The sequence below is a fragment of the Calidris pugnax genome, unplaced genomic scaffold, assembly GCF_001431845.1.
Source record: "Calidris pugnax isolate Ruff unplaced genomic scaffold, ASM143184v1 scaffold208, whole genome shotgun sequence".
In the NCBI taxonomy this organism is placed as follows: Eukaryota; Metazoa; Chordata; class Aves; order Charadriiformes; family Scolopacidae; genus Calidris; species Calidris pugnax.
The window spans coordinates 1899470-1926161 of NW_015090967.1; the positions used below are offsets into that span (position 1 = coordinate 1899470).

The 26692-nt window shown below is 41.9% G+C and overlaps 1 protein-coding gene across 1 annotated transcript in view; it reads right to left on the bottom strand.

Moving 5' to 3' along the window:
- Nucleotides 1–198: 198 nt before the first annotated feature.
- SAXO1 (stabilizer of axonemal microtubules 1) overlaps nucleotides 199–26692 on the bottom strand; it is a 30008-nt gene continuing 3514 nt past the window's right edge. Inside the window, exons 2-4 of the mRNA XM_014952593.1 lie at nucleotides 8676–8855; nucleotides 5444–5643; nucleotides 199–1244 (exon numbers count right to left, since the gene is read on the bottom strand). Coding sequence (XP_014808079.1) covers nucleotides 292–1244; nucleotides 5444–5643; nucleotides 8676–8855 — 1333 coding nt within the window. The 3' untranslated portion in view covers nucleotides 199–291. The remainder of the gene's footprint in view (nucleotides 1245–5443; nucleotides 5644–8675; nucleotides 8856–26692) is intronic.

Below are 26692 nucleotides of genomic sequence, written 5' to 3' on the forward strand. Positions count from 1 at the left end.
TCTTTCTGCTGTCGAGAGAGATGAGTGGGGGGGGGGGGGGGGGGGGGGGGGACCAAATGTGGAGGAAAAAGGATCAGTGTGTCTTTTCCCCGGATTTTATGTTTTTTGTTTGTGCAAATGAGCCAGAAAAAGCTAATGCCTGGAAATTAAGTTTATTTTAAGAGCTCTCCAAATATTAAATTAGTGATTGGTTTGAAAGAAGGTTACAAAACCAAGCTGTCATTTGTAACTCACTGTTGCCTCACCCTTTGACTCCATTTCCAAGAAGGCTGCATCCGTTCTCTTTTACCTTCAGTGGTCACCTTGCAGGCACTCGCTCTCGGAAGCAGGCAGATAGAGATTGTGACCGTCAGCATCATTTCCCTCAAAGACATAACCAGGTGGGTCTTTGTAAGAAGCCAAGCATTTAACAATGGCCTTTGGTGTGTAGGTGGTAGCGTAGATGGTTTTATCATCCAGCGGAGTGTCATGCTTTGGGCCTGACCAGCCAGGTTTATAGCTCTTTGTAACTGAGAGTGGATGATGCACGTAATGGCTTTGAAAGGTGGTCAAGCAATCCATTGGTTGTGCTGGGAAAGTCAGCTCTGGAGCATGAATGATAGGTTTCAGCCTCTTGCTCAGCCAAGGCTTATAGTCTTCCTTCGTTACAGAAGAGGTATTGAATGGGTCAGTACTTTTTTTAAGCTGGAGCAAAGATCGACACGGCTTGGCTGGCTTGCCATTTGAGTACTTGTAATGCATCTGAGTAGTGGTGTGAAGGTCCATTTTCTCCAGAGGAGGAAGATATGCATCAGGTTTTCTGGACAATATAGGAGGCTGTGGCCAAGCTTGGTATTTTTCCTGAAACTCAGTCATAGAGGAAAATGGAAGATCATGGAGAATCTTTCGCTCTTCTGGCTTTGCCAGCGTGGCTGCCTTACCATCCAGTCTCTTGTAAGAAATTTTGTGGGTGGTGAGACCATCAAATGGGACCTCATTGGCCTTGTATTTCTCATATTTATGGACATAAGGTTTCTCCAGAGGATGTGTCACATAATTCACTCTATAACTGGTTGTATTCTGAAAGGGAGCCTTGTTTTTCTGCAGCAGATTCTGAGGTTTGCAGCTTTGAGTGGCAACTGGCCCCCAGTAGAGGTAGTCATCCTGGACAACGGTTGTGTAGTCAAATTTTTCTTCTGATGGGCGAAAGCTGTTATCTGGTCTGATCATCTCTGCCTTTGGTTCATTCCATAGCACATAGTCATCTGAAATGTAAGAAGAAACCTAGGTACTTGACAGAAGTTCTTTGGTGAGTTTAGGCATATACCATATTATATTTTTGTTATTACATTTTCTACTGTAATAAATATTCATTGATGTTGCAATGAATGAGAAATCCTACTAAAAGAGCTGCTGTAGAACACATTATACACTAGTGTGCTAGACCCTGGAAATGCTTAGCATCTACAGAGAGAATTGGATTAAAATATTTCTGTGCCCACCCACGCTTACAGAGATGTTCAAGTACAATGTGGGAAGATTAAATTACATTCTCAGTCTTGCAGAGACATCTTCTGCAGGTGACTGAGTGGGTGCTATCCTCACGCTCATTCAAGCAGAAATAATGAAAGTGGAATATCATGGCACTGACTTAAATGCCCTTCCTTTACCTTCCTGCAGCTACATTGTGGCTGGCTCAGAGAACAGGCAGAGTATACCTATGTCTGCTGAAGGCAGTTAGATGTCTCCAACAGTGTCTCTGGGGCAAGGAGAGCCAGGTGTCCACCGTTCCACCCTAAAGACCAAGTCGCAGAGCTACCCTTCCTCTTCGTACCTTCTCATTTGGGGATGACCTGAGTTATCAATGGCATAGATGTAATGTTGCCTACTGGCTGCTGAGTTCACAGTTTTGCAGCTCATTTTGGTGTCAGCAAGCTGTGCTGTGTGATGTTTCCTCAGCTTTTGGCTTTGCTCACTGGTACTCCTGCTGTCAGTACAAGCAGGAACCCAGAAGGAGCTTGTAACTCTGTCTCCAGTTCCTCCTTAATTGAAAAACTGTGCTGGCATTTGCAGAGCAAGCCTACTCACAGGGACAGTCCAAATTCCAGAAAACTTGCTATCAAAATTCATGACAAAGAAAACATTTTAAGTGGCATTTTAGGGACATTCATATCTTCCTTTCTTGGCAGGGTACCAGGAAAAAAAAATGAGGCACTGAAACTTAAAAGGATTTGCACTCAGTCCCACTAGAAATCCATTGCAAAGCTGCCTAATTCTCTGACCAGCGCTGCAGCCACCAGACCATTTTTTTTCCCTTCCTAGTAAACTTGTGCAACTTGCCCTAGAGAGCATTGTGGTTACTGGTAGGAAGTCGAAATTAAATTGTCTTGGAGATAACCCAAGTTGGTTTTTTGTTGTGTTTTGTTTCTAACTTTCCCTCCTTTCAAACCACATGGAGAGTCATGCAGCAAATAAGCTTCCAGCTGACTCTGCATAGGAAGGAAGTCTGGGTTTCAAAATGCTGGAGAGTAAATGATGCAATTATGTATCAGGATATTTGAACTCTCAAATCCAAACAGGGTTACTCCTTTTGAATGGCAGTGGTTATTGTACTACACAAACACAATTACACAAAGTATGTGTTCATTACAATGTGAAGTTAACCAAGAAAAAGTAACTTTTTGCCCCCATTAGGTGTCCATTTAAAGTCCTCCTGGCTCAGATTAAGCTGCTCTGTCCTGGCACAAGAGAGGAAGCAGCAGCCACAGATGCTGTGCTGCTCCCAGCAAGGACCCCGGCCCTTGGGTACAGGGCTGCCCTCGTTCTGCTAATTAGTGCAGTCAGCTGAGAACAGGGGCTCTGCTGTGTCCACCAGCACAGATGTTCTTTGGCCGCTGTTGGTGCCACTGCAGCCCAGGCTGTGTGCCCTGCCAGTGACAAGGGGGTTTAATTGCCCCCGGGTGCCCCTGTTTCTCTGGGGCAACAGCAGATTGGGCGGGATGCTGGCCTCGTGCCCGTGCCTAGGGTACATCCTTTCCCTGGAGAGATGGTCCTGCAGGGTGAACCACAAGCGTATACGGACACATGTCATTACAGGCAATGTATTAACAAAGCGTTAAAAAGTGAGAAGTTAACGAGATCGAGCCCACCCCTTAGCAAGGGCTCGCTCAGAGATCTGACAGTTCAGATGCCCAACCGAGAGTTACCTAAAAGCTTTTTAGGTTCTCCTGTCATCTCTGCCGCAAAAAGAGTCAGTGCGTTTTGGACGTAACCACAGCTTTTGCAAAATATTCAAAATATGACAAGCAAGTCCATCTGTCTTCAATTTTTAAAATTTACAAGCTCTACACATTTGGAGATCTCATAGGTATTATGAATTTATTTTACTTAGTGTAAGCCAGCAGTGCTACTATTCCTTCAAAATATGTTACAGTTTTATTGTAACTCTAATTCTTCTCCCATAGATATTAATAGTTTCCCATGTAGCACAATCTTGAAAACATTAGGGGGTGCAGGAGGGAATGGAGGATGTAAACCATATGTTATTGAAGGGTTAGGCACATCTCACTATAACCAAGCAAGACAAAACTAAAATTAGATTACATACCTGCAGATGGATAGAAACAGCTATAAAAAGGATGGGAGGTAGCTTAAAGGAGGTAAGAATTTTGAAACCTGAAGTTGGAAAGTCATCTAACTAATTGTGATATGCAATAGCATCGTTTTAAACCTACAGCGTCACTTGGAATATGGCGAGTTTAGTGGGAGGGAGTATGACAGTACAGTAAGAAAGGTAATTTAATACCAATGCAGCACTGTTCTATATGCTGCTTAAATGTTGTAAATGCTGCTTAAATTTTAATTATGATAAATAATTGAATAGTATGTTTCAAAATTTCACACTTAAGTAGTATCAGTAATTTCACACTTGAGTAGTATCTAAAGCATAGCCATGCTCAGAGACTAGCACAATGAAAACTTGTATTTTTTGTGAACCTGGGCCTTTAAAAGGGAATTTATTCAGTATGCAACTTGATCTTTGAGGGGGTTCAGACAAAGATTTCCATTCGCAGTGTTTTGAAAAATACTGCAAATTATAACCAAATGTGGCAGTGATACATTTTATTAGAGCACTGGAGTAACAGTTGAGGTACTGACCTAAACACTGATAAAAGACAAAGATATACATCTGGTTCAGATACAGAGAAGTTAAGGGTATCTAAACACAGAAGGAAAGATCCTCTGCTTGTGCGAGGCAGCCTTTTTTAAAATGGCTTCACTGAAGCTGTGCCAACGAATACCATCTGGTGACATTGCCTATGCAAAACAAAGTGTTCAAAATAGTGTAAACATGGGTATTTTGCACCTGTGGGTCATAGTCTTCATGATTCGAGTCGTCCTAAATGGACAGTATTTCCTGGCTGCTTAATGTAAAAATTCCAGTTTATGCTGTTGCAAACGTGCAGCTGCACTGAAGTCTGACTTTCAGCCATTTCAGCTGTATAACCTTAACACTGCATTCACATACCTCTTACTTTCTTAATTCCTTTATCATTTTGAGTTTTACAAAAAAAAATTTGTTTCTCTACATTAGGAGAAATCTCAATGCCAGCACCAATTACAAGTTTTTATATTTGCACAGCATAATTAAAATAAACATAAATAAAATAAAATAAAACAAAATCAAATAATTATTTTAAGAAAAATACAAATGCTAGCTATATGACCAGTAACAGTAGCTAGCTGGAAGGTGTGCAGAGGGGAGGCAAAACCCTCTGATTTTCTACCTCGACTTACTACCAAAACTAGCACAGTTACGGTAACTGTATAATTGAAATTTTTCTCCCAGTGCATGCAGAATTATTCATGCTGGTGAAGAAGAAGGGACAAGCCCCCACAGAGACAAAACAACTACTACCAAGTTACAGCTACTGAGAGACAAGGGCACAGTTAGATGCACAGTTCACCTGTTTTACCAAGAGTGGACCTTGAGTGCTTTGGACATTTGTGTGGAACTTCTGTGTGTCTGTAATTCCCATATAGGTCTCTTGCACATCCACAGATTAACTCTGCAGCACACACAAAAAGGGTCCCATGCTTCATGACCTGCTCAGACCTAGCAAATTCTATGTACGTGTCTGATCCACTGAAGGTGTGGAGCAGCCTGGCAGCATACCAAGAGTATGTTTGATAGATCCTAAAGATGGTGCTGCTGGACCCGTTTGCAGGAGTTCACATGGCCCAGCTTCTACCGAGGATGCCTGTAGGTCTGTCAGGCATGCAAACAAGCTGAACTCAGAGAGATCCCAACGCTGCATTCCCAAGAATTTGTGTCTGTGTGGTTCCTGCATAGCTGCTTGGCTTACATAGACAGAAGGAATGACAACTGCACACGGCGTTGATCTGTCTTCTTAAAAAATGAAGCTACTGGTGAAGTCCTGAAAGAAGTTGCAAAGGCACATACCGTTGTAAGTGGTTGTTTTATCCATCTTGTCGCGGGGAATGTGTCTCGTCACACGGGGGACGCATGGAGGTACTTGAGAAATATGGTAGGAATTATAATCTTGTTTATAAGTGGAGGTCAGATCCATACTGTCAGTCTTGACGTGCCTTTGAGGTGATTTCAGTTTCTGTGGCAACACTTCATGAGGTATATAATCTCTCCTGTGAAAAATAATTTCATTACATCTTTTGCCTTAAGGAAAAAATTATGTTCCTTTTTTCTGGACACCCAAAGAAGGTAATGGTTCTCCTTATCTCCACAGCCTGAGAAAGTCCGGATAGGATAGAAGCAGTTAGTGAAACACACAAGCCTTTCAGATTTGGAAACCTGGACTCTGAAAAAGGAAGCAGGGCAGCTCTGGAAAACTTCAGTCAGGCCAGGGTCCCCCTTCTTCCACCCAGGAACATAATAACCACCCGGTGAGGTTAATGGCCTTACACAAAGCCATTATTCTATTCTGCAGTGGAGTTACACCAGAAGACATAGCTCCTTTTAAAAGCCCAATAAATATAGCAGGCTATCTAGTATGCATGGGAAACTTGAGAGAGGCAACCTTAGTCTTCCCAGACATTATCCTGTACAGCTCTTCGGCCCAGGATGGGGAGATAACAACAATTTTACAGCAAAACACCAGTTTTGGAAAGGCATGTCAGCACAGTCAGTCAGCTTGTACTCAGGTATGACTGTAAAAGAGCTATTTAAGATAGTGTTTTTTAACCTCAACAAAACATTACAGAAACAAGATCACCATCCGACACTCACTAGCCTGAACCCATTTCACTGCCCACAGCCTTTGGTATGGGGCAGATTCTGCTGCCTGGAACCAGACAATTCACTCTCTAGTGTCAGAATACTTTTCCACTGGCGTGCAGATCTGTTTACACCATTAGCAGCTGGCTAGGAGAAACAGACAGCACAGGAGCTATTCTAATATTAATATTGCACTTTGCTTCTGGAGTGATGCTAGCTGGGCAAGAGCCTGAGCCTCTGAGTATATTGTATTAGTTACCTACTTTAGCAAATAAACAAGGTTCTCACAAGTCTCAAAAGAAGAAAAGTCACATCACAAAGTATTAGGGATAGGGGTAAAAACAGAAATGTGGAAGTAAAAAAAAAATCCAAGAGCATCAAGAGGTACTTATGTAGATGTCACACATGTTGCAGTCCCTTGGCATACTTTTCTCAGCGATTTAAAGCCAATGTGTTTTTTAAGAGGGGCCAAGAAAAGACAAGCATGGGTTCCACAGGCACGCGGCATCCTCAGTAGCAGGGAGGGCTCAGTAACAGAGGGGGCTTCCCCAAGCCACTGGCAGGACGCTGCGATCCCACATCCCACAATCCCACATTTCAAACAGCCAAGCCTGTGCTGGGGACAAGTAACAGATGACAGGCAGGCGACTCTTCACCAGTGAGATCGAGAGCTCCCCAATAGTGGCAGTACCGTTTCCCCGCTCTTGGCTACTGCGATACCCAGAACCTGCAGTGGAGATTACAGAGGAGAGACTGATCTGCTGATACATCAGGGGCAGCCTGCATCCAAGATGCCATGAGAAATGGTACAGCCTGCAACTCCCAGACTTCATCAAGGGGGCTTCCTGTTGCAGTATCGCACCTAACACCACTCAGCAGAGTCTTATTAGAGAGTTCTGCTGACAACTAGTAGGTGGTGGCACTTCTCCACCAGGCCTTGGCACTTTCACGCCGGGTGTACTTTCTTGCCAGTGCTGCCCAGAGCAGCCAGGCTTGCAATCTGATCGCTAACCGTTCAAGCTCTGTGTTTGCCTCTCTTACACGGGTAGAGAAGTTTTGCATAATTGGTAAGAGTGCACACTGAAGAAGCAAATATGAGTAATTTCTGCACTTTCTTAACAGTCTGCTTTTCAGAAAGTACTGAACTCCAGGAGTAACCTTTACCGTGGGAATCACGAGCCTTGGCTGAGCAAGGATATTTTTACTGTTTGAAGGGGAAGTTTCTAAGGTCTCTTTGGCAGACCCATCCAGCCATGGTAGCTGCTCCTTCTTGCCTGCCTTAAGAGGACACCTGTGAGCCCAGGATTTAGTTATAGGCAGACACAAAGATGTCTTAATGGCTTCGTCTCATGCTGGAGATGAAAGGCGATATACAATTGAAGTCTGCTCTATGAAACACTCTTACCCTTTTGGTTATTGCTGAAAACTCCCACAAAGACAGAGGCATCCCAAATATGAGTAAGTCAGGCATTTCAGACTTCAACAGCCATGTCTGTGATTTGAGTTGTCAACTCGTAAAAAGGTTTAGGTAGGGGAAGGAGTTGGTAGAGTAAGAATGAGAACAAATGGGGGGTATTAGCTGCTAAGACTTTGTTAATAGCCATTGGCATCTGCTAGATTTCTAGTTCTGTTCAGCAAAGGCAAGAGTGATGTTGCTCATGACTGTGCCTGTGATGACAAAGGAACTAAACATCAAGATCAGGTAGCAGCTGTTGTTTGAGGAAAAAGAAGCTCTCAGATTCATATTAAAGGATCAGATTCCTATTTTTTATCAGCTTCTTCAGTGGACAAGTGTTTGGCACATGACCCTACCAGCAGTAGGGAAGAGCCTCAGCAGTTACTACCATCAGGAAAATGGGTGCAGTGCAAGTGTGAGGATTTCTGCCAAACACCAACACTGAGCAACGACATAGCTGAGAAGCAGAAACAGCTCAGCATTCCACAGTGGCTGCCTTGAGGAAAACACCCATGTCCCATTCCAATCATCCAGTTCCACCATACTCACACCTCCTTGGAAACCAGTCACTCACATTACAGTGTACAAAGTGCCACACAAAACACAGAACAAAAAAAACCCCACCTCCTCCAATACCCTCCATACTTTCCCAGACAACATTTCTGCTGTTTTCCCAGAAGCCTTCCCAAAATAGAAAGTGAGAAAAGCCAAGACTGTGACTGTGCTTCTGTGGTCCATGTATTCTCTGATCAGACCACATCTCAGCCTCCAGTCAGTGCAAGAAACATAGCTGCTTACCTCCACTACAAGAACTGACCTCAGACCTTCATCCTTCCTTTGTAGCGCACTCATGAGTAAACAACTGCAATGTTGCTATTTTCAGGCTGCCCTTGTGAAAACCAATCATTTTTCTTTTCTCCGTTACCTATCTCTCACACACGCATTTTATAGGTCCCACTCCTCACTCTATTTCACGATTTTTCATACCTTGTAGTTGAGATGCCTTCCATGGGTATCTGCGCCATCTTGTACTCTTCCTTTGGCTTGCAGGAGTCTCTGGGAAGAGCCGTGGGAGGAAGGGGGTATTGCTCCATGTACTCTGACAGCATGCATGGCTTCTCACTCTTCACATAGGGCGTGGTGGGCAGGTGTGGACAACGGTGACATCTGCAAGGGAAAAAGCCAGCATAGGAGTTAGTGACCCACAGGTAGCCAATTAATAATACCTCATTGTGTATATCAGCTGCAGATTGCAACCACAGGAGTGGATAAATGAGCATTGCAATGACAGCTACAGCCTTGATTATTTAAAGTGCAAAAGGATAACCTGCACAAAGAAAGGGTTCTTTCTGTCTGCTATTATAGACTGCAGCCAAAAAAGTCTGTGAAGCCAACAAAAACAGCCTAAGAAAAGTATGTTCACCTAGATGAAGAATAAAGCAAGTTAATCTGAGACACTGCCAAGTGTGCCACATTGTGCTGGACTAGAAACTCTTTAATGTTCCTTTTGTTCCATTTCTCATAAATTTACTATACTAATTTGCCCACATATTGAGCTCACTCACGTAGACAACTAAGCAAAACAGAAACAGTTCATAGGAATCTCTGTTCACCCATGCTTGGGCAGCACTGCTTTGCTCATCTCTTTTTCGGAAAGCAATTCAGCCTGGGTACTGCAAGACCTCTCTGTAACGTGCACCAAATTGAGGACAGAAAGAACAAACTGATTTTCTGAGGAAGCTCCCTCCTGACTGAAACTAAATCACTGCCATGGATCATCCATCATCAGTGACCTCCTTCTTCCCACACTGGGACCAGGCCAGAGCAGGGTGGGCAAGGCTCATCCTGTCGAAAAGAGGTTTGGGACCACACCTTCAGATTTCTTCCCAGAGACATCACAGTTTATGTCCCCTTCTGGTTCGAGTCAAACCTGCTAGAGGCAATGCAAAGGCTGCTGATTAAGGACTTCAGGAACCAGCCCACAGGAATTACAGTGAGAGAAGGAGGCCCCTCATTTTATGTCTCATACATCATTCCTGCCAAAGTCAGAGTGTTCCCTGCTGGATGTATGTTTTCCAGTGCTATGTCTAGTCCAGAGCTGAATTACACGTTTGAAAGGGCTTCTATACTTAACAAAGTCCTCATTAAATTAAATGTTGGATCAGTGAATGGATGTCTGATTACCTAAATTTATACAGATAACCTCTGGTATATATTCAAGAGTACACCTTCAGGTACTGAATAATTTTTCCAAACTAGCACAAGAGGGGAATGAGGGCCCAGAAGGCTCAAATAAAATCCAGCATCTTTTTGACAAGCCAGTTTCTCACTCAGATCACAAATCCTTCTCTGAAATCATAAATCAGGAGGAGAATCAGTCCTAGAAGATTCATTTTTGCCTTGGAGAAGTTATGAGTTTGGACCCAAAGTGAGTCCTTACAGGGAGTAAGGCAGATTAGTGTTGTCAGTTAAAATATTAGAAGACCTCAGGGTGAAAATCTAAAAAAATAATAATAAAAAAAAAAGTTGCCCACTCTCTTAGGAACATTATGGAATTCCAGTTTTCACATAACTGGAGGAGAAACAAACAGGAAAATGAAAAAAAAGATTAACATGCTTACTCTTGCTGGCCCACATGACCTTGCTGGAATGGATTGTGTGACAAAAACCTTCCAAACACAAGCTGCACTGACACTTTCTGGCCACACTTGTGGTCTCCCAAAGTTCCTGGGAATTATTCCTCATTCTCCAGGGGATAATGATCTGCCTGTTCTTTCTGCTTTGAATCTGCTGGCTTCACACCACCTCTAAGTGCACTTTCATCCCCCTACTCTCTTAAAGCCTATGACGCAGCAAGCTAGTCTTCAGCTTGGCTTTGGAGGGTGTTGATGAGGCCCTTATGTTAGCTTTTTGTGGTAAAGCCGCAGTCAGGCTAGAGTTGGGTGAAACAGCTATACTATCTCCTTCACCATGCCCCTGCGTATGGCACGGACACTGGCCAGAAACGGCACTTTGCAAATAAGGATTGGCTTGTGAGGAGCAAAGCAGTGACACTTCAGAGATACCATCAGCTGCTGTCCTGTTACAGCTGAGCTGCCCCCACAGGGGTTGGAAGGGCTGACTTCTGACACTGGGCTTCCCAGGCTTCGTGCCTGGGTCCTACAGCAGAGAGGAGGGCTCTCTGCTGTGGGTGCATCATCCTGCACCCTGATGGACCTCTGCGAGGCAAAGTCTTGCACTTGCCTGGTAGCACTGTTGGCACCGGGGAAGGTGAGGGGTCCTGTGGATCAGCAGGACAAGGGTGGGTAGTGCAGGTACCCCTCCGAAGACCCCACAGGAGTAAGCAGGGAACAACTGCTTGGGTAACTTGTGTTTTTCCCCTGGCAGTGTGGGTGTTGGGGGACTTCTCAACAGCCCGGGATGGGAAGAAGACCAGTATCTCCTGCAGAAAGCAGCAACCCCAGGCTGCCAAGCTCTCTGCCCTAGGATGAAGTTAATCCTTCAGCACGACCTGGCAACACTGGTGGCTGTACACCTGCAGTATGCACCCACTCTACAGGTGTACAATTCTGCTTGCTTTGTTGAACTTCAGAGCACACAACAAAACCAGGATGAGGTATTTCAGAGTCAGCTCTTGGGAAAAGCACCTTCCCACAAATAAATCCTTCCTGACAGGGCAGAAAAGTAAACCTGAATGTTTTGTCTTCCATCATTTCACGCTAAATTGTGATGTATGCCCAAAAATTTTACCATAACACTCACTGCATTTCAGATTATGAGCAGAAGATGATCATCTGTGATAATTCCCTACCAGTATATGATACTATAAAAGCTTCGCTTCTGCATCTAGAGAGATATTCCTGAAAATATTTTTTACTGGAGACTAATGTAAATAACAGAGCAAGACTCTTAACAACAATGAACGGAACAATGCTAGACTTCAAGGTTTGCTACACTTTACTACTCCTTCTGGCATGATAAATATTTATAAAACAACTATATGATTCTTCAGTACTGAAGTCATTGCTATGTAACTGCAGCAAGTCCACAGTTGTAGTTGTAATGTCATAGATAAACAGTTAAAATTACTGTATAAATGTTTTGATGTTGTAGTTGTCAAACTATAGCCTATTTGTAAAAACTGCTGAAACTGAAATTTTGACATTTGTTATGCTTTCAGACATTTAGACCCATTTAGACATTGGGTATTTTTGTCTAAATCTACTCTGATTTTCACTTGTGTAAACAACAGTTTACTTGATTGAGGTCTGTCAAGGTAGCCTAGCCAATCTTAGTAATAAAATAAAGCAACAAGGAAGCACATTGTTTGGTTTTTTTTGTTTGTTTGTTTACTAAGAATTACGGAAGAATAGCAGACTCTTTGGGGGTAAAAAGAATGCAGGTCCCCTGCCTTCAAAGGAGTTGGGTTCATCTAAACAAAAGCTGGGATAGAACATGTGGACAATTTATCAGCTCACATTAAATACTTTTTTAAACTAGGAAAGAAAATCTAGAGCCACGGCTCAGGATCAGAATTCAGGAAGTATGAATTAAATTTCTGCAGTCACCACAGTCTCCCTGAGCTCTCTGCCAACTAAAGATAAAATAGCTTCTCCAGAGGAGAAAGAGGAGAAATCCTGTAAGATCTATGAATTTCTCAAGATAAGCGTCTCAGACTTATCTGAATTTTTAAATGTCTGTGATAAATAATAAAAGATTTTCACAGTGAGATTTAAATGATGGTGAAATGGTAAGAAAGTTGTACTAATAAAATTGTAATTTATCCCAGTTATGTGGCTTACTACTGGTAATTACTGTCTGTAGAGGTTATGGATACCATGGTATTACTGCTTGAGAGAAAAAACATGAGGCTCAGAAATGGCTGAACTGGCGTTCAGGAGAATTTAATTTTCCCTTGTAAAAAGCACTGGTCCTCAGATCAGCCCTCACAGGGAAAAGCAACATCTCCTCAATCACATAATAATCACATACTTCTTGTACCATCTCTAATTTCTGTGATTGGTCAGATCAAGTATATAATATGGAAATCTCTAGTTTAGGTGGAATGATGGTGCTGTTCAGTGAAAGATAAGGATGTAAAAATGTGCCAAAGAACTGAAGCAGGCTCTAATAGGAGGAACTGATTGTCAGCAGTCAGGCTGCAAAGAAAATCACTGAAGACAAGTCTTTATTTGTGCAAATCTCTTCTCTTCCAAGCAAGGGAGATACAATCAGAGGCCCAGCTACCCGACAGAGTTACAAAAGGATGGATGAGAGATTAGGTGTTTGTGAAGGGAAAAAGAGCATTGATGTGCAAAGTATCAAAGTATATCACATATAAATATTGAATATGCTAATAATATTCAAAGACAGGAAGGACACGAACCTGTTGGAACTGGTCCAGCAGAGGATCACGAAGATGATCAGAGGGCTGGAGCACCCCTCCTATGAAGACAGGCTGAGAGAGTTGGGGTTGTTCAGCCTGGAGAAGAGAAGGCTCTGGGGAGGCCTTATAGCAGCCTTCCAGTACCTGAAGGAGGCCTACAGGAGAGATGGGAAGGGACTTCTTATCAGGGAGGGGAGCAATAGGACAAGGGGTAATGGCTTTAAACTGGAAGAGGGGAGATTTAGATTAGATACTAGAAAGAAATTCTTTACTGTGAGGGTGGTGAGACACTGGAACAGGTTGCCCAGGAAAGTTGTGGATTCCCCATCCCTGGAAGTGTTCAAGGCCAGGCTGGATGGGGCTTTGAGCAGCCTGCTCCAGTGGGAGGTGTCCCTGCCCATGGCAGTGGGATTGGAGCTCGATGATCTTTAAGGCCCTTTCCAACCCAAACCATCCTATGATTCTATGACTCTAATACCAGAAAAATGAAAACACTTTATGGACAGGGTCATGTGGGAAGTATGAGGTTCTGTTTTTAGATGGTGAATGGTTTTGAAACAAAATGTAAATACACAAAAGCGAGAGATCCCATGAAAGAAGTTTGAAGTCCTTGTGATCATAACAGCACAAAACAAATTAATCTGAAACCTTTGGAAGTTTAACTGTAATTCCCACACAGCTCAGAAGCTTTTTTGCCTTTGTGTCATATCAGAATGCTGAAGTCCAAGTGTCAAACTTCATTTTTTTTCCCAACACATCCATTCACCAAATGTTAGAAAAAAATTGACCAGTAATTGACTTAAAATGAATAAAAGTGACAGCAGAGAAAGAGAGATTCGAGACATTTGCATGACACAGTCTTCACTGTGATTTTGGGCAAAAGTTTAACAAAAGAGAAACATATATTTATCATAGATTATTTGTAGTTGTACAGTGCTCATCAGTGTCAAAAGAATGACATACACAGTTGCTTGGTCTTCCAAATTCACCCTTATCAGAATGCCACCACTGGGAATCCAGGGCAGCTGGAAGGAGAACAGTACCCTAGAAGAGGACGAAACCCCAGGGTTCACTATTATGTGTCTCTGTGCCTGTGTCCCTTTCACAAGCTGCACGAAGTCATCACGGTCATCCTTTTTTTAGTGACATAATGAACTCTGAGCAAGGCAATGTGTTACACTCACTATACACCTCACAGGCCACTCTTGCCTTTATTCACACTTTTCATCTCGCTTTCCACATGTTCAACCCAGAAAAGAAAATCTTTGATATAATCTTCCTACTAATATAATCTCAAATAACACTCAAAGAACAGTACAAAGCATTGTATTGTTTCTCCCCATTGTCATTAATAGGATTTTAGGTACTATCAATACAGTTCATAGAGCTTTGCTGACTTACCTGTATTTCAGTATCTGAAGGTTCACAAGAGCTAATTTGCAGAATTACACACTGCCTTCCTACCTCTTTCATACTTGTCCTCTTTGAAATAATGTAAGCAAAGATCAATATTGACTCATTCACAACAGAAAGCATAGCAAATAGAAAGGAAGTATTTAAGATCCCAACAGTCATTAACCCAAACAGCAACTGTGCCAAACCAGACAGTCATATAGATTGAGTAACTTGTTTATGCTGTCAGAATTCAGCCACCCTAATTGTAGTCATCCAGTGGAGAAACTCATGCCAAAACCCAGTTTCAGGGGTTCTAGGAGCACTTATGGCAAGAGCACACACTAAACATTGGTGGTTGCATTACTTTTGGCAGCTGACCCAAGACGTTAGCAAAAGGAAGGTCAAAATAGTCCAATAACTTTAGTAAATTATTTGTGGAAACAGTATCCTTTGAAATTGGAATATGCTCTTGACAGGAAACAGGTAGATGTCAATGTCCAGGGATATAAAATTTGGGTGGTAATGGGTTTAACTTTCACAAAATCAATACAGCTATTTATCTGTGTCCTCCAACTGAGAACAAAGTTGCATACCCCTCTCCCCCAAAAGAGCAAAGTGTAATTAAACCTGTCATGAAGTCCTATAATGCCATCCTCACTGCAAGCCTGAGAGCTCTCAGATTTCAGCACATTAACGCAACCACTGCAGACCACAGTATTTACACACAACACACACATTATGATGGATTTTGTGACTCACTAAAGCGAGACCTAGTGAGGTCTGCCCTTGTGAGTGCAGACTCGCTGCAACTAACCAGCAATGGTGGCGCAAATACCAGTTTCTTTTACACCCTATCTCGTATAGTTCAAGTACAGGTGCACACTTCATATTTACCTGATATGAGACAGAAAGCTGGAAAAGTATTTCAAGTAACTAAAAAACTAGGAGATTTACATATCGCTCAGAGAATTCATCTGTAATACACATATTAACCAGTGTGAGTAGACAACGTTGTTTCTGTATGCAAAACAAGGTGTTTGAATGTTTAATGCCAATAATATTACTGCAGACAGATGCCAGTGACGGATGCCTGTGCTCAGGTTGCAAATGAGGTCGGTAAACTGTGATGGGGATGAATGGGGCAGAGGCAACGTGGTGACAGCTTACCAACTCTAGTGCTAAATAGCTCAACGTCATTAAATGTTTGCAGGGCTATTATGGACTGGGAAAAAAAAAACATCTTTGAAAGAATGATCATTTTATAGGGAGGCATTAAATGAAGTCAGCATCCCTTCTAGACTGATGGCTATCAAGAGCTGACTGTAAGGATGACAGCATCATTAGATGTTAAGTTTTCTGCTTGCACTTTCACACTATACAGTAACAAACCATGCAGATAATGACATTAGAAGCTTGGAGAGATTCAGAGAAATTTGTTGATTTAGGTACTGCATAGGCCAAAAGAAAGACTGCAATCAAGGGCATCAGAGAAAGGCATGAGGGAATGAATGACATCATGGTATGTTTGGTGTGCCTGCTGAAATGCTAGGGAATGGACTACATGGATTAATTGTGCCATCCTTTCACTCTGAAATATACTGATCAAATAATATCTCAGGTACAATACATCTAGAGTGAAGAACGATTTAGCATAAAATAATCATCAAGTTCTTCTGGACAGATGGCTACCAGTCCTTGAAGAGAAGATGGAAGGTCAGAAAAATCAAGTACACCCACACATGTTAAGGTCAGGAATGGCAAATAGTAACAAGCATGTGAATGAATTAATTGCCTTCTGGCTGCAGAGCAGAAACAAAGACAGGTACTTATTCCCCTATGCTGCCCATTCCTTGTTTGTTCAAAAGTCCAGGCTGTGGCAATGCTATGCCAAAAAAATAGAAAAAATGCATCCTCACGAAGGAGCCAAACTTTATTCTGTATCAGTACTTGTAAACATGTGAGATCTTCAGTGTAAAGACTGTTCTTTAACAAGCGTGAAGCAAAAGCAAATCCCTCCATCCAAGCCTCCCAATTCTAAACTCCCCTGGACTTTCACTTTGGATACAGGTGTCATGTTTGACCTCTATATATTAGGGAGCTGTGGCAACATCTTGGCTATCTAAGCATCACAAAGGTTTAAGAAAATGTAGAGTTAATTCAAATGTTGATGACTTCAGTCCTAGATAGAAATATCTGTTAGACTTTTACTAATTGCTGGAATAGCTAATAGTTTGCTGCACATACACAGATGAAGGAAAGTACAGTCCAGCTGAGTGATGGGAAGAAAAAAAGTACAGAAATAATAGAGATAAAACATCCATGAAAACTGAAAGCTATCTAACAATTTTCTCAAGGTTCTTCACTGAGAGGGTTGTCGGTCACTGGAACAGGGTCCCCCAGGAAGTGGTGACAGCACCAAATCTATCAGAGTTTAAGCAGTGCTCTTAGTCATATGATTTAGTTTGTTAGTCCTGAGAGGAGCAGGGAGTTGGACTCAATGATCCTCATGGTTCCTTCCAACTTGAGACATTATATGATCCTGTGATTCCATAGAGTTTCACTACATCATGGTGGCAGCCTGAGTCCCTTCCTTCGGCTCATACATCCCACTCTTTCCTCTCTCACAGAGATCTTTTATAGGAAGAAGAAATTCTCTGCCCAGCAATCTCTAATTCCTCCCAGAATCTCACCTGTTGTTTTTTTTTTACAGAATGCATATTCTGTAAGCTTGGATGGTTCACCTGATGGAGCAGTGGGATGCTGTGCAATTTGTAAATTTAAGGACCACGGCCCAGTGTCCTCAAATGCAAATAAGATCTGGAATAATAATTTTTTTGCAAAATAACTCCATCAATTAATCCCTGTATTACAAAAAATGGGAACATATTTCCATTGGTTTTAGGGCAAACAGACATTTTTTTTTGAGAGAAGAGGATTTTAAAAGCTGCTACAGATTCAGAGAACTTGGAGTAATACCTTCTACAGATAATTTCATTTTACACCAGTGAAAAATGAGAAAAAATGAGAAGCTGTTCCTCTGCAGTCAGTAGATTTAAACTGGTGTACACCAGGAGTACTTGAGAGGGAAATAAGGTCCTGTGTGCTTTTAACAGGACCTGAACCTGGTGCTGCAGTAAAAATGAAGGCTTCTGCAAAACGATTTCCAAAAGCATGTTTTCACCAACTGCTCCAGCTTTCAGGAAGCATAAGACAAGTGCTGATAGAACTTTGCCAGAAGGTCTCCAACATCTGCTTGCTATGATCTATGTGATTTCTAATACACTACGCATGGTACAAGCCAAGAGAGCAAAAGGGAGAAGAGATTTACCAACAACTCCCTCACTCCTACATTAAATTTGTCATTCCCCATGAAAAAGGAAAGGCAATTTTCCACTATTTCTGCTTTTGTACTAAATGTACGATTTGAAGTGCTATGGAAAAGTCTGGTTAGTAACATGGTGATACAGTCTTACAATATAAAATATGATGGAAAGATCATAAATTGCTCTAGGAGTCCATCTAGCTTAGAGAATTGCAGGCAAATTTTGACGGTTAAATGATGCAGCCATCTTGCTTTGCCAAGATGGAAGTTCTTAAGCCATAAAAAACCTTTAAATGGGAAAAAAGTCAAATGGAATAAGTTATACATCAGGAAAAATTTAAGTTTCCTATTGAACTATTCCCTGCATAAAAGAATTCCAGCCATGAGGAAGCTGTCAGGAATCCTGAAATTTTTCAGAGCTCTCCATTTCTGGAAATGGAAAAATGCACAGTCATTTTTCACTGCTGATAGGTGACGGGCTTTCATATTTCCAGTGTTAAAAAATAATAACACAATCAGCCCTTTTAGAGAGAGATTAATTTCTTAGTCCATCCTTTCCTATAGTAAAAAGCCTTTTGTATATTCATCTCTGTTTTGCCAAACTTTTACTAGTTGTAAGTTTGAACTGGATCCTGAATCATCAACAGATTTTCTTGCTTAACATTGTGTCATGCTACGAAAACAATAACTAGCAGTAACTAAGAGTAGCTTCCATATCTATACTTTGGGTAGATTGTTAACTCAACTATGGAAAAACCACACGTTTCTGGTGAGAACTTTGAGCAGTCTCGCTTTCTGCAAACCGATACACATGGTGGATATTAAATTGGACCTATTAATAGTGGGTTCATCATAGGACCCTCTAAGCAAAAGCCAAACAATATTGAAGATACTATCTCTTTTTTTTTCTTTTTTCCACTGACTTGATTTTTTTTTAGAAGTGTGTCCTCTGCCCTGAGGTCTGTGCTGTCACTCTGCACCACACTGAAGGGATGGGGTCCTTGGATGCAGCACAAAGCACTAAGAAGCCTCAGAAATCAGTATCCACGTGCTATACCTATTCTGCATAGTAAAGTAGTTCTAGATTATATCTCGTTGAGCAGCGTGGTTGTTCTGGCAGCCAACCCATCCAATTCTCCCATGACAGCTGCTTTTACCAAAAAATTATCAATGTTTTTTACTTAAAACTGGTGGGTCGGCTGGATTGTTCCTACCAAGGTGAAGCCACGCTCACCACCCTTTCATCTTCTCTAAACATCCAGATTGACTGGCTTTCAGAAATGCATGAGATCATGCTAAAATGGTCATACAGTTTTGTGTTCTTTCTTATTTCTATGTGCATCTATCAAATTGTCCAAATCACAGGCATAACCTACCAATGGGAATTTTAATTGCTACACTTTCCTTTTCCCTAATCTATAGAATTGCTTCCCATACAATCATTTCTGTGCAGAAAAATGCATAATTTAAATTCAGGATGTCTTAGTGCAGTTTACATACATTCCTGATCAAATCCCTAGGCTGACTGCAGAGCGTAAAATAATACCTTCTTGTTGACACAATGCTTTATACACAATATAAACTGACAAAAACACTGATATTTTCAAAGCATTTTCTGGAAATGCTAGAAAACATGAAGGGGCTTTTCTCCAGGATTTTTCCATTTTGAAGAAGCAGGCTGTGAGTGTATAAATGATTTGTGAGCAAAGTGAGGAATTCCTCCAGCCTTTTTGACAGACAACTAGGATGTCAGAGAGGCTACACCTTGTTTATGTTGCAAACACAGTTCCTGCAGGTTTCCCGTCAGAAAATTCTCTACAGATGTTAGGTATGTGGAGGGAAAAAGCTGCAAGTTGAGAGCAAAGCTCTCGGACACATGGAGCGATGTGAGAAAGATGCTGGGGGCTGGAAGCAGCAAAGAGGAACACTTCAAACCAGAAGGAGCAAATGTGCTTAGAGGAAGGATGGGAGAAATCACACAGGAAGACAATAAAGGCACTATCTGGCCTTAGTCAAGGGGACAGTGTAGAGAGATACCAATGAACTGGAAGGAATTACGGAAAGCCCTCAGAGGTAAAAGGATAGAGAGCTTCAATAGGAAGAGAGAAGTGTGGGAAAAGGAAGAAGTGCTGTCAAAGTACTAAGAAGAACAGCCACTTCTTCATGGAGATCTGGATTTTACTTTTAGTGATCAATTTAATTATATAACTAGGCAAACTGACAAAATACATGCGGTGTCTATGTCATGTTAAAGCCCCCTTATACTACTGCATTAACTTGCAGGTACATGAACTCATGATACCTCGCTAGCCTGAGGTACTCAGTCCCTCTAAAAGCCAAATGAAGCAGATTGAAAGTATGTCCATGTGCAGCCTTGCAATGCTAAGTAGTGTGCACAATAAGATTTATAATAAGAATATAAATTAATGTTTGAAATGTGACATCCTTCATTCCTGGCTTTTTGGGTTGTACAAAGCTGGTCATCAGACAGTCTTAAAAGTCTCCAATGGTGGTGTTTACCAGGAATGCAAGTGCAAATCTTACACTAACCAAAAGTCACAAATTAATGAACTTCTGCCAGCTTGCAAATTGAAAGAATTATTTTGATAACGACATTGTGCTTCCTTTTTCATAAATATGACTGGAAAGGCCACTCTCAAAATATGGAATTTGAAGTTTTCTGGTGCAAAATGAGGCATTCAATAGCGAGGAAACACTGGCCTGCAGCAGATCAGTCCAGCCCTCTGTTGTCAACGTGGAGTATGGTATAGCTCAACTTACACAACCAAACACCAAATTTTCCACAGCTGAAGACTCACTTGAGAGCCACAGCTTCAAAGAATTTGGATCTTTTACTTTTGCTTGTTTGTTTTGGAACTGACAGTGTGTGTTGCTGTAAACAGGTCATTAAAAACAGCAGCAGGCAGATCACTGTTATGGATGTGGATTAGGAATCAGCATGTGGGAATAAGTGGCAACAGCATGCAATATTTAGACTGTGGCATCTTGGACCCAGTCTGTATTTTGTCTTTGATAGCTAACAACTGGGTCTGGGCAAGCCCAGGGGACCTGAGGCCAAGTGAACTCTTCTTATGTGTCTGCCCATATCGCCCACCTTAAAGGAACTCAGCCTCAGACATGTAGGAAAACCTGAAGGTTCAGCATTAAGTTCTAACAAGCCATGGTGCAATGGATCACACTGGCTGGATTTGGTGCTTTACGTCTCATCTAAGAAAAACACCCACTTTTTGCTCTCCTTACATTCTTCAGAAGAAGGTTTTTGCCAATGGTGAACTTGTTCTGCAATATTTGAATGCACTGAAAATAGAAAATTCATAAGTTGTAGAATCATAGAATGATTTGGGTTGGAAAGGGCCTTAAAGATCATTGAGTTCCAACCCCCCTGCCATGGGCAGGGACACCTCCCACTAGACCAGGCTGCTCAAAGCCCCATCCAGCCTGGCCTTGAACACTTCCAGGGATGGGACATCCATAGCTTCCCTGGGCAACCTGTTCCAGTGTCTCACCACCCTCACAGTAAAGAATTTCTTTCTGGTATCTAATCTAAATCTCCCCTCTTCCAATTTAAAACAGCTGCCCCTTGTCCTGTCACTACACTTCCTGACAAAGAGTCCCTCTCCAGCTCTCCTGTAGCTCCCTTCAGATATTGAAAGGCCGCTGTAAGGTCTCCCTGGAACCTTCTCTTCTCCAGGCTGAACAACCCCAGCTCTCTCAGCCTGCCCTTGTAGCAGAGGTGCTCCATCCCCCTGATCATCCTCATGGCCCTCTGCTGGACCTGTTCCGACAGGTCCATGTCCTTCCTGTGTTGAGGACTCCAAAGCTGGACACAGTACTCCAGGTGGGGAATTTAGAATTAATGACACCATTAAGGGGGAATTTGAGTTTCCACATCAGTAAGAAAAGTGTAAGTGTAAGGTAAGTGTATCTAATGTTTTGTACTTGTTAACATGCTATACATGTTGAAGATTAATTTATGGCTACAGAGTAAAAAAATCTTTGTTTCTCTGGATAACATAGCTTATTTTCCACTAAAGATACCACAAAACATCTGCAAGAGCTGCTGAACTCCACATTTTTAAACAATATCTAGATAGGCTTTTCATTGAAAACAAGAACTCTTTCTGCATCAGACAATATCAGTTCCAGTCCTTTCTCCACTTTTGCTGTCTCTGTCACAGAAAACGTGCATTCAAATTTAACTGAAGTTTATTGCCAGGAAAATTAATTCTAGGAACAGAATGAAACATTTTCCTGAACTGAAAGGCAATATGAAACAAATCCAAACTTGTTTAAGCAACAGCTCTACCTGCTTTGATTTTTCTTCCAAAATAAATGCCCTTGAAAGGCTGTCAAATGAAAGCACATCACTGAACAATGGCCAGGACTTGCAGGCCAGCAGCCAGGCAGACCTACAAACCCACAGAACTGCTTGACACGCAACGCCTTGCGGTGCCCGGTTTCTCTCTGTGATCTACCTCCACGTTTACACAGCGACCAGCAGCAGAACTGCTGGTGAGCGACATCAGCCTGCTGCCATCTTCTGGTGAAAAGTTGAGGGCGTTTAACAACCACAAATGCAGTCAGTCCTTGCTTGCTCCCGTTATCTTGGGCTTTTACCTCACGCTAATTAGGCAGTGCGATATTACCTCTCCAGCAATAATACTTAGAAACAAGCAGATTAGTGATCTCACGGGGAGTAAGGAACCTTTTCACTGGCCCTTTGCCATACCTGCAATAATCTGGATAGTGACTACCAGAACAACAAAGTGGCTTCGGCATTAAGTAGTAGCTATTATTTCACTTGAAAAAATACACCAATCCAGCAAAACTACAACATACTCCAGAAGCCATGTCTTTGCTTGCACTGTAAATGGGAGAGACAAAACACAAGTCAGGAAAGGCAGAATTTGATACTAAATAGGCAAAACCAAGGTTATATTAACCAAGCCAGAACTGCAAGAGTATGAACGGATGCTACTCCTTCTACCAGTTTAGTCTTGACTTTCGCCTGTTCTTCGCACTAAGTGCGTCCAGCTGGGAAACGTTCCTCACAGAGTGACACATCCTGGGACATGAAAAATCAGCACATGATAATTCCCAGGGAGATACAGGATTCACATGCCTAAGTGACTGCTTCCCATATTCACAATGAAGAGCAGCAAATTCTTCACCCTAATGGCAAGGATAAGGAATAGAGACGAGAAAAATTGTCTTAAGTGCACTGTGGTATTAGTTTTGACGCACAGAACATCCAGATGACAGCAATTTGCAACGCTTTAGTCCATTTAATCCAATCGTAACTAGCTCTTGATGAACTGAGATTGACTCACACAAAAAATTATTATTATTTAGAGCGATGATATTTCAAACATTGAAACGAACGAGCTCACAATAAGATTACTCAGAAGGCAGTGCTGCTATAGATCAGCTCAGCATCAAACTATCCGTACCCCTATTGCTCGGGGTACAACATGCAGGTCTGCAAATTACTCTGGCCATCCAAGCAACAAAAAGTCAGGTGCAAAATCTGCAGGATGCTTTACAAGGCTGAAATAAATAACACAGTACTCATATGCAGTACAGTCATTCTTTTCCTTAGGCAACAGGAAACGCAGACCTTCTAGTGCACTCAAACATAAGCCTGAAAAGCAAGGATTCTAGGAAGGAAACTGAAAATTGATTGAAGGTCACAAGTTCCTCGCTGGCTTCAGAAACCCAATGTCTACACCAGTATCTGTCTTCAAAACCCTGCCAAGAGTAGTCTGTGCTATCATAACGTCAACCCAAGTTTTAATATAAAGAGACACCCATTTTTGACAGTTGTTTTCCCTCAGAAGGTATTGGTGGAAATAATCCATGAAAACGGGTTGATTTTTAGGCAACTTAAGGAAAATGTTTTTGTTTTGATTTTAAAAATGGGGGTGTTTTCCTGTTAATCTGTCTTCAAATTTTTCCTTTTTAATAGTTTAAGGTTTTAATGTTCTGGCATTTTATGCTCCTACAATGCCACATTGATGCCTCTGAAAGAAGTTACATCAGAACATCTCTCTTCTCAATATACTTGCATTACAATTCAGTAAATAGAATTTTTGAAATATCATGTAAAAAAAGATAAATTTTGCACTCCTACCTGTGCAATAAGGGAAGAAAATACTGCCAAAGCATTAAACCGTAAGTCCTTGATAAAGTCAGGATTTTCTAACCATTAGCACTCCTCACTATCTGAGAGGCAACGGTTGCAAGAAATATGAACTGATGATTAATACTGACTTCCAAATCTAAACCCGCTAAGAAGCAGGGAGAGGCCTTAGAGACTAATGTTGAGTACAGCTTACTCTCCTGACCAGCATTACCAAAGAGATTGTTCCTCCTACTGCATAAAATCTGCTTGCAAATAAAGCCAGCACAGCTGGTCAAGCCCCAGGAAATTATTCTTGGCTCGCACCAATGGTTTGCATCTTTCTTAAAGATCAACAGCTCTGATTTGCAAGAACCGGCTGTTCATGCTCTCCAAGCACCTAATTATATAGAAAAGTGAGGGCATGACCTCTGTGTCTCAGTCTCAGCCCTTGTCTTTACTGGCATGACCAGCTTTCAGCAGTCATGCCAGTGACAGATGAGTTCAGTGGGATAGTCTAGGACAAGGAAGACTTACCCTTGGTGGAGAAGGAGCAGGTTAGGAAACACTTCAAGACACACTTAATTAAAAAAAAAAAAAAAGGAAAGTCACATGCCAGTGGCCAGCTCACTTCCCAAACATAAGCTGCCAAGGGTAAAATCGTATGCACCCCTTGCACTGGGAGACGACATGGCTCAGTAACACAACATCACCATCAATGAAAAGATGCACCCAAGTGTCCAGAACTGGCATAATAATAGCCATAGCACTAGCCTGGTTGACTACCAAAATTTGCCTGTTAACGTGATGAATGTAACTTTTAAGTAGTGCCCAAGCCCACGCCCCCAACCTTTTCCTATAAATACCAACAAAATACCTGATCTTCTACACTGGTAAACAGCCACTGACAAAAATTTCAGCCCGTGACATGAAATAGAGGAACTGCCCAAAGATTCAAGGAGAAGAATACTGGGTATCAGAGAACCCTGTGTGTTAGGAATACAGACAACACTGGTGAATCCCATATTGAGTGAACCTTTCTCCAAGATGATACATGCTGCAAAATTCAGATCAAGCACTTCTGGTGAAAATTGCTGTCAAGAATCTTGATTTGGTCCTTTGGTCTTTCCATTGCCATGAATTGCCTAAGAGTCAAAGGCAACTTCCACTCTGTAAGACAGTGTGGAATGCAATATGAGCACCGAGTAAGAGGGAAGCAGAGGAGCTACAGTAAAGCTGTCCTAAGGACAAGAGAATCGGGCATTTCTCACATAATTGATTTCAGGGCCTTTGATGATCTGTGAAACACAGTTCTTACATACACATACTGTTTTCTCTTACGTTTTGATGAGCCACGTCAGCAGCACACATCTTACCACTTCCATTTCTTTCCCACCGGCCACCTTACTTGCCATCTCTGTGAACTGCAACAGGTGCCAGCTGTGTCCTATTCTCCACTTCTCTTCATACACATATTTTCTACAGCAGCTACAGCATGCACACCACCAGTCCTCTTTTGATGTAAAACATCCACCTTCCACATCTGTAACTAGGCTTCTTGGCTAGATTTTTGTCTTTTAATCTGAAAGCCTCCTGGGGCAAATGCTGTTTCTAGTTGCATTTGTCATTGCTCAATTACTTAAAAAACCCTGTAACTATGTAAATAAACTCTTTAAGCAATTAAAGATGTCCAGGCACAAACACAAGTGAAATGGTTGTGCCCCTGGCTCATGCAATACTTCATGTTAGCCATGAAAGAGGTTCTTGCAGCTTTCCCTGAGTGGTAGTCCCAAGTGCAAACTGCTAAGAGGCATGCAGCTGGAAGACATAGTCAAACTGCCAGAAAGTACATAAATAAGTGACCATGGATTAGATCCACCTCCTGGGACAACTGCCTGCATGCAAATATATCAAAAACCACTGCCAGCGCCACAGAGAAACACCATTAGATATGATACATGATTTAGAAGTGTTAAAATGCCCATAATAGGGACAAAAAGATACTCTCTGCAGTTGTGCTTTATGCCAATTAAACACAGAGTTCCCCAGCTGTAAACCCCCATTAGACTGGAACATAGGTAGGTATCACAAGGTAGGATGGTCCAAAAAGTACTCTCATATGGAAGATCCACCTGCAAGTGGTGCAACACTTAACAAGTTAGCATAGCTGCAATTTTATCTTACACCATTTACCATTTAGCTCGGAGAAACCTCTCTGTAGGTATACTGAAGATGAATATAACACTGTTCTATGTGCAAAAAAAATGAAAGCTATGAGTTATTAGACAAAAGCATATGATCACTTCAACGCATCTCTCAACTACACCACAAAAATCAGTCTCCTTTACTCAATTGTCCCCATGACACCATGGAAGACTGCCCTTGTGCAAAGCATTACAAGAACATCAGCTGTGGGCTTACTGAACCTTTAGTAATTCCACATTACTTCCTTGTGCATAAATGGGTTTTGCACAAGATGCAGGAGCAAGAAGTAATCCTTGGATTGCAGCTGCTCCTGCTCTCACACATTCTTAATTTAAGAGACTTCAGTCAGTAGAGCCACACAAATTGTGGAAAGGGAAATAAGAAAATATGGCTTCAGCCACAACAATTATCCTAAACATCTTCTCACTGTACAGTACAGCTGCTGCTACAAGAATCCAGTTTGCATTACTGGCCTGATACACTGGAATTCTTACCCTCATGCCCCCGTCCATTATCTCACGCACACTTGGTGTCAATTAGCCCCATAAGGAATGATA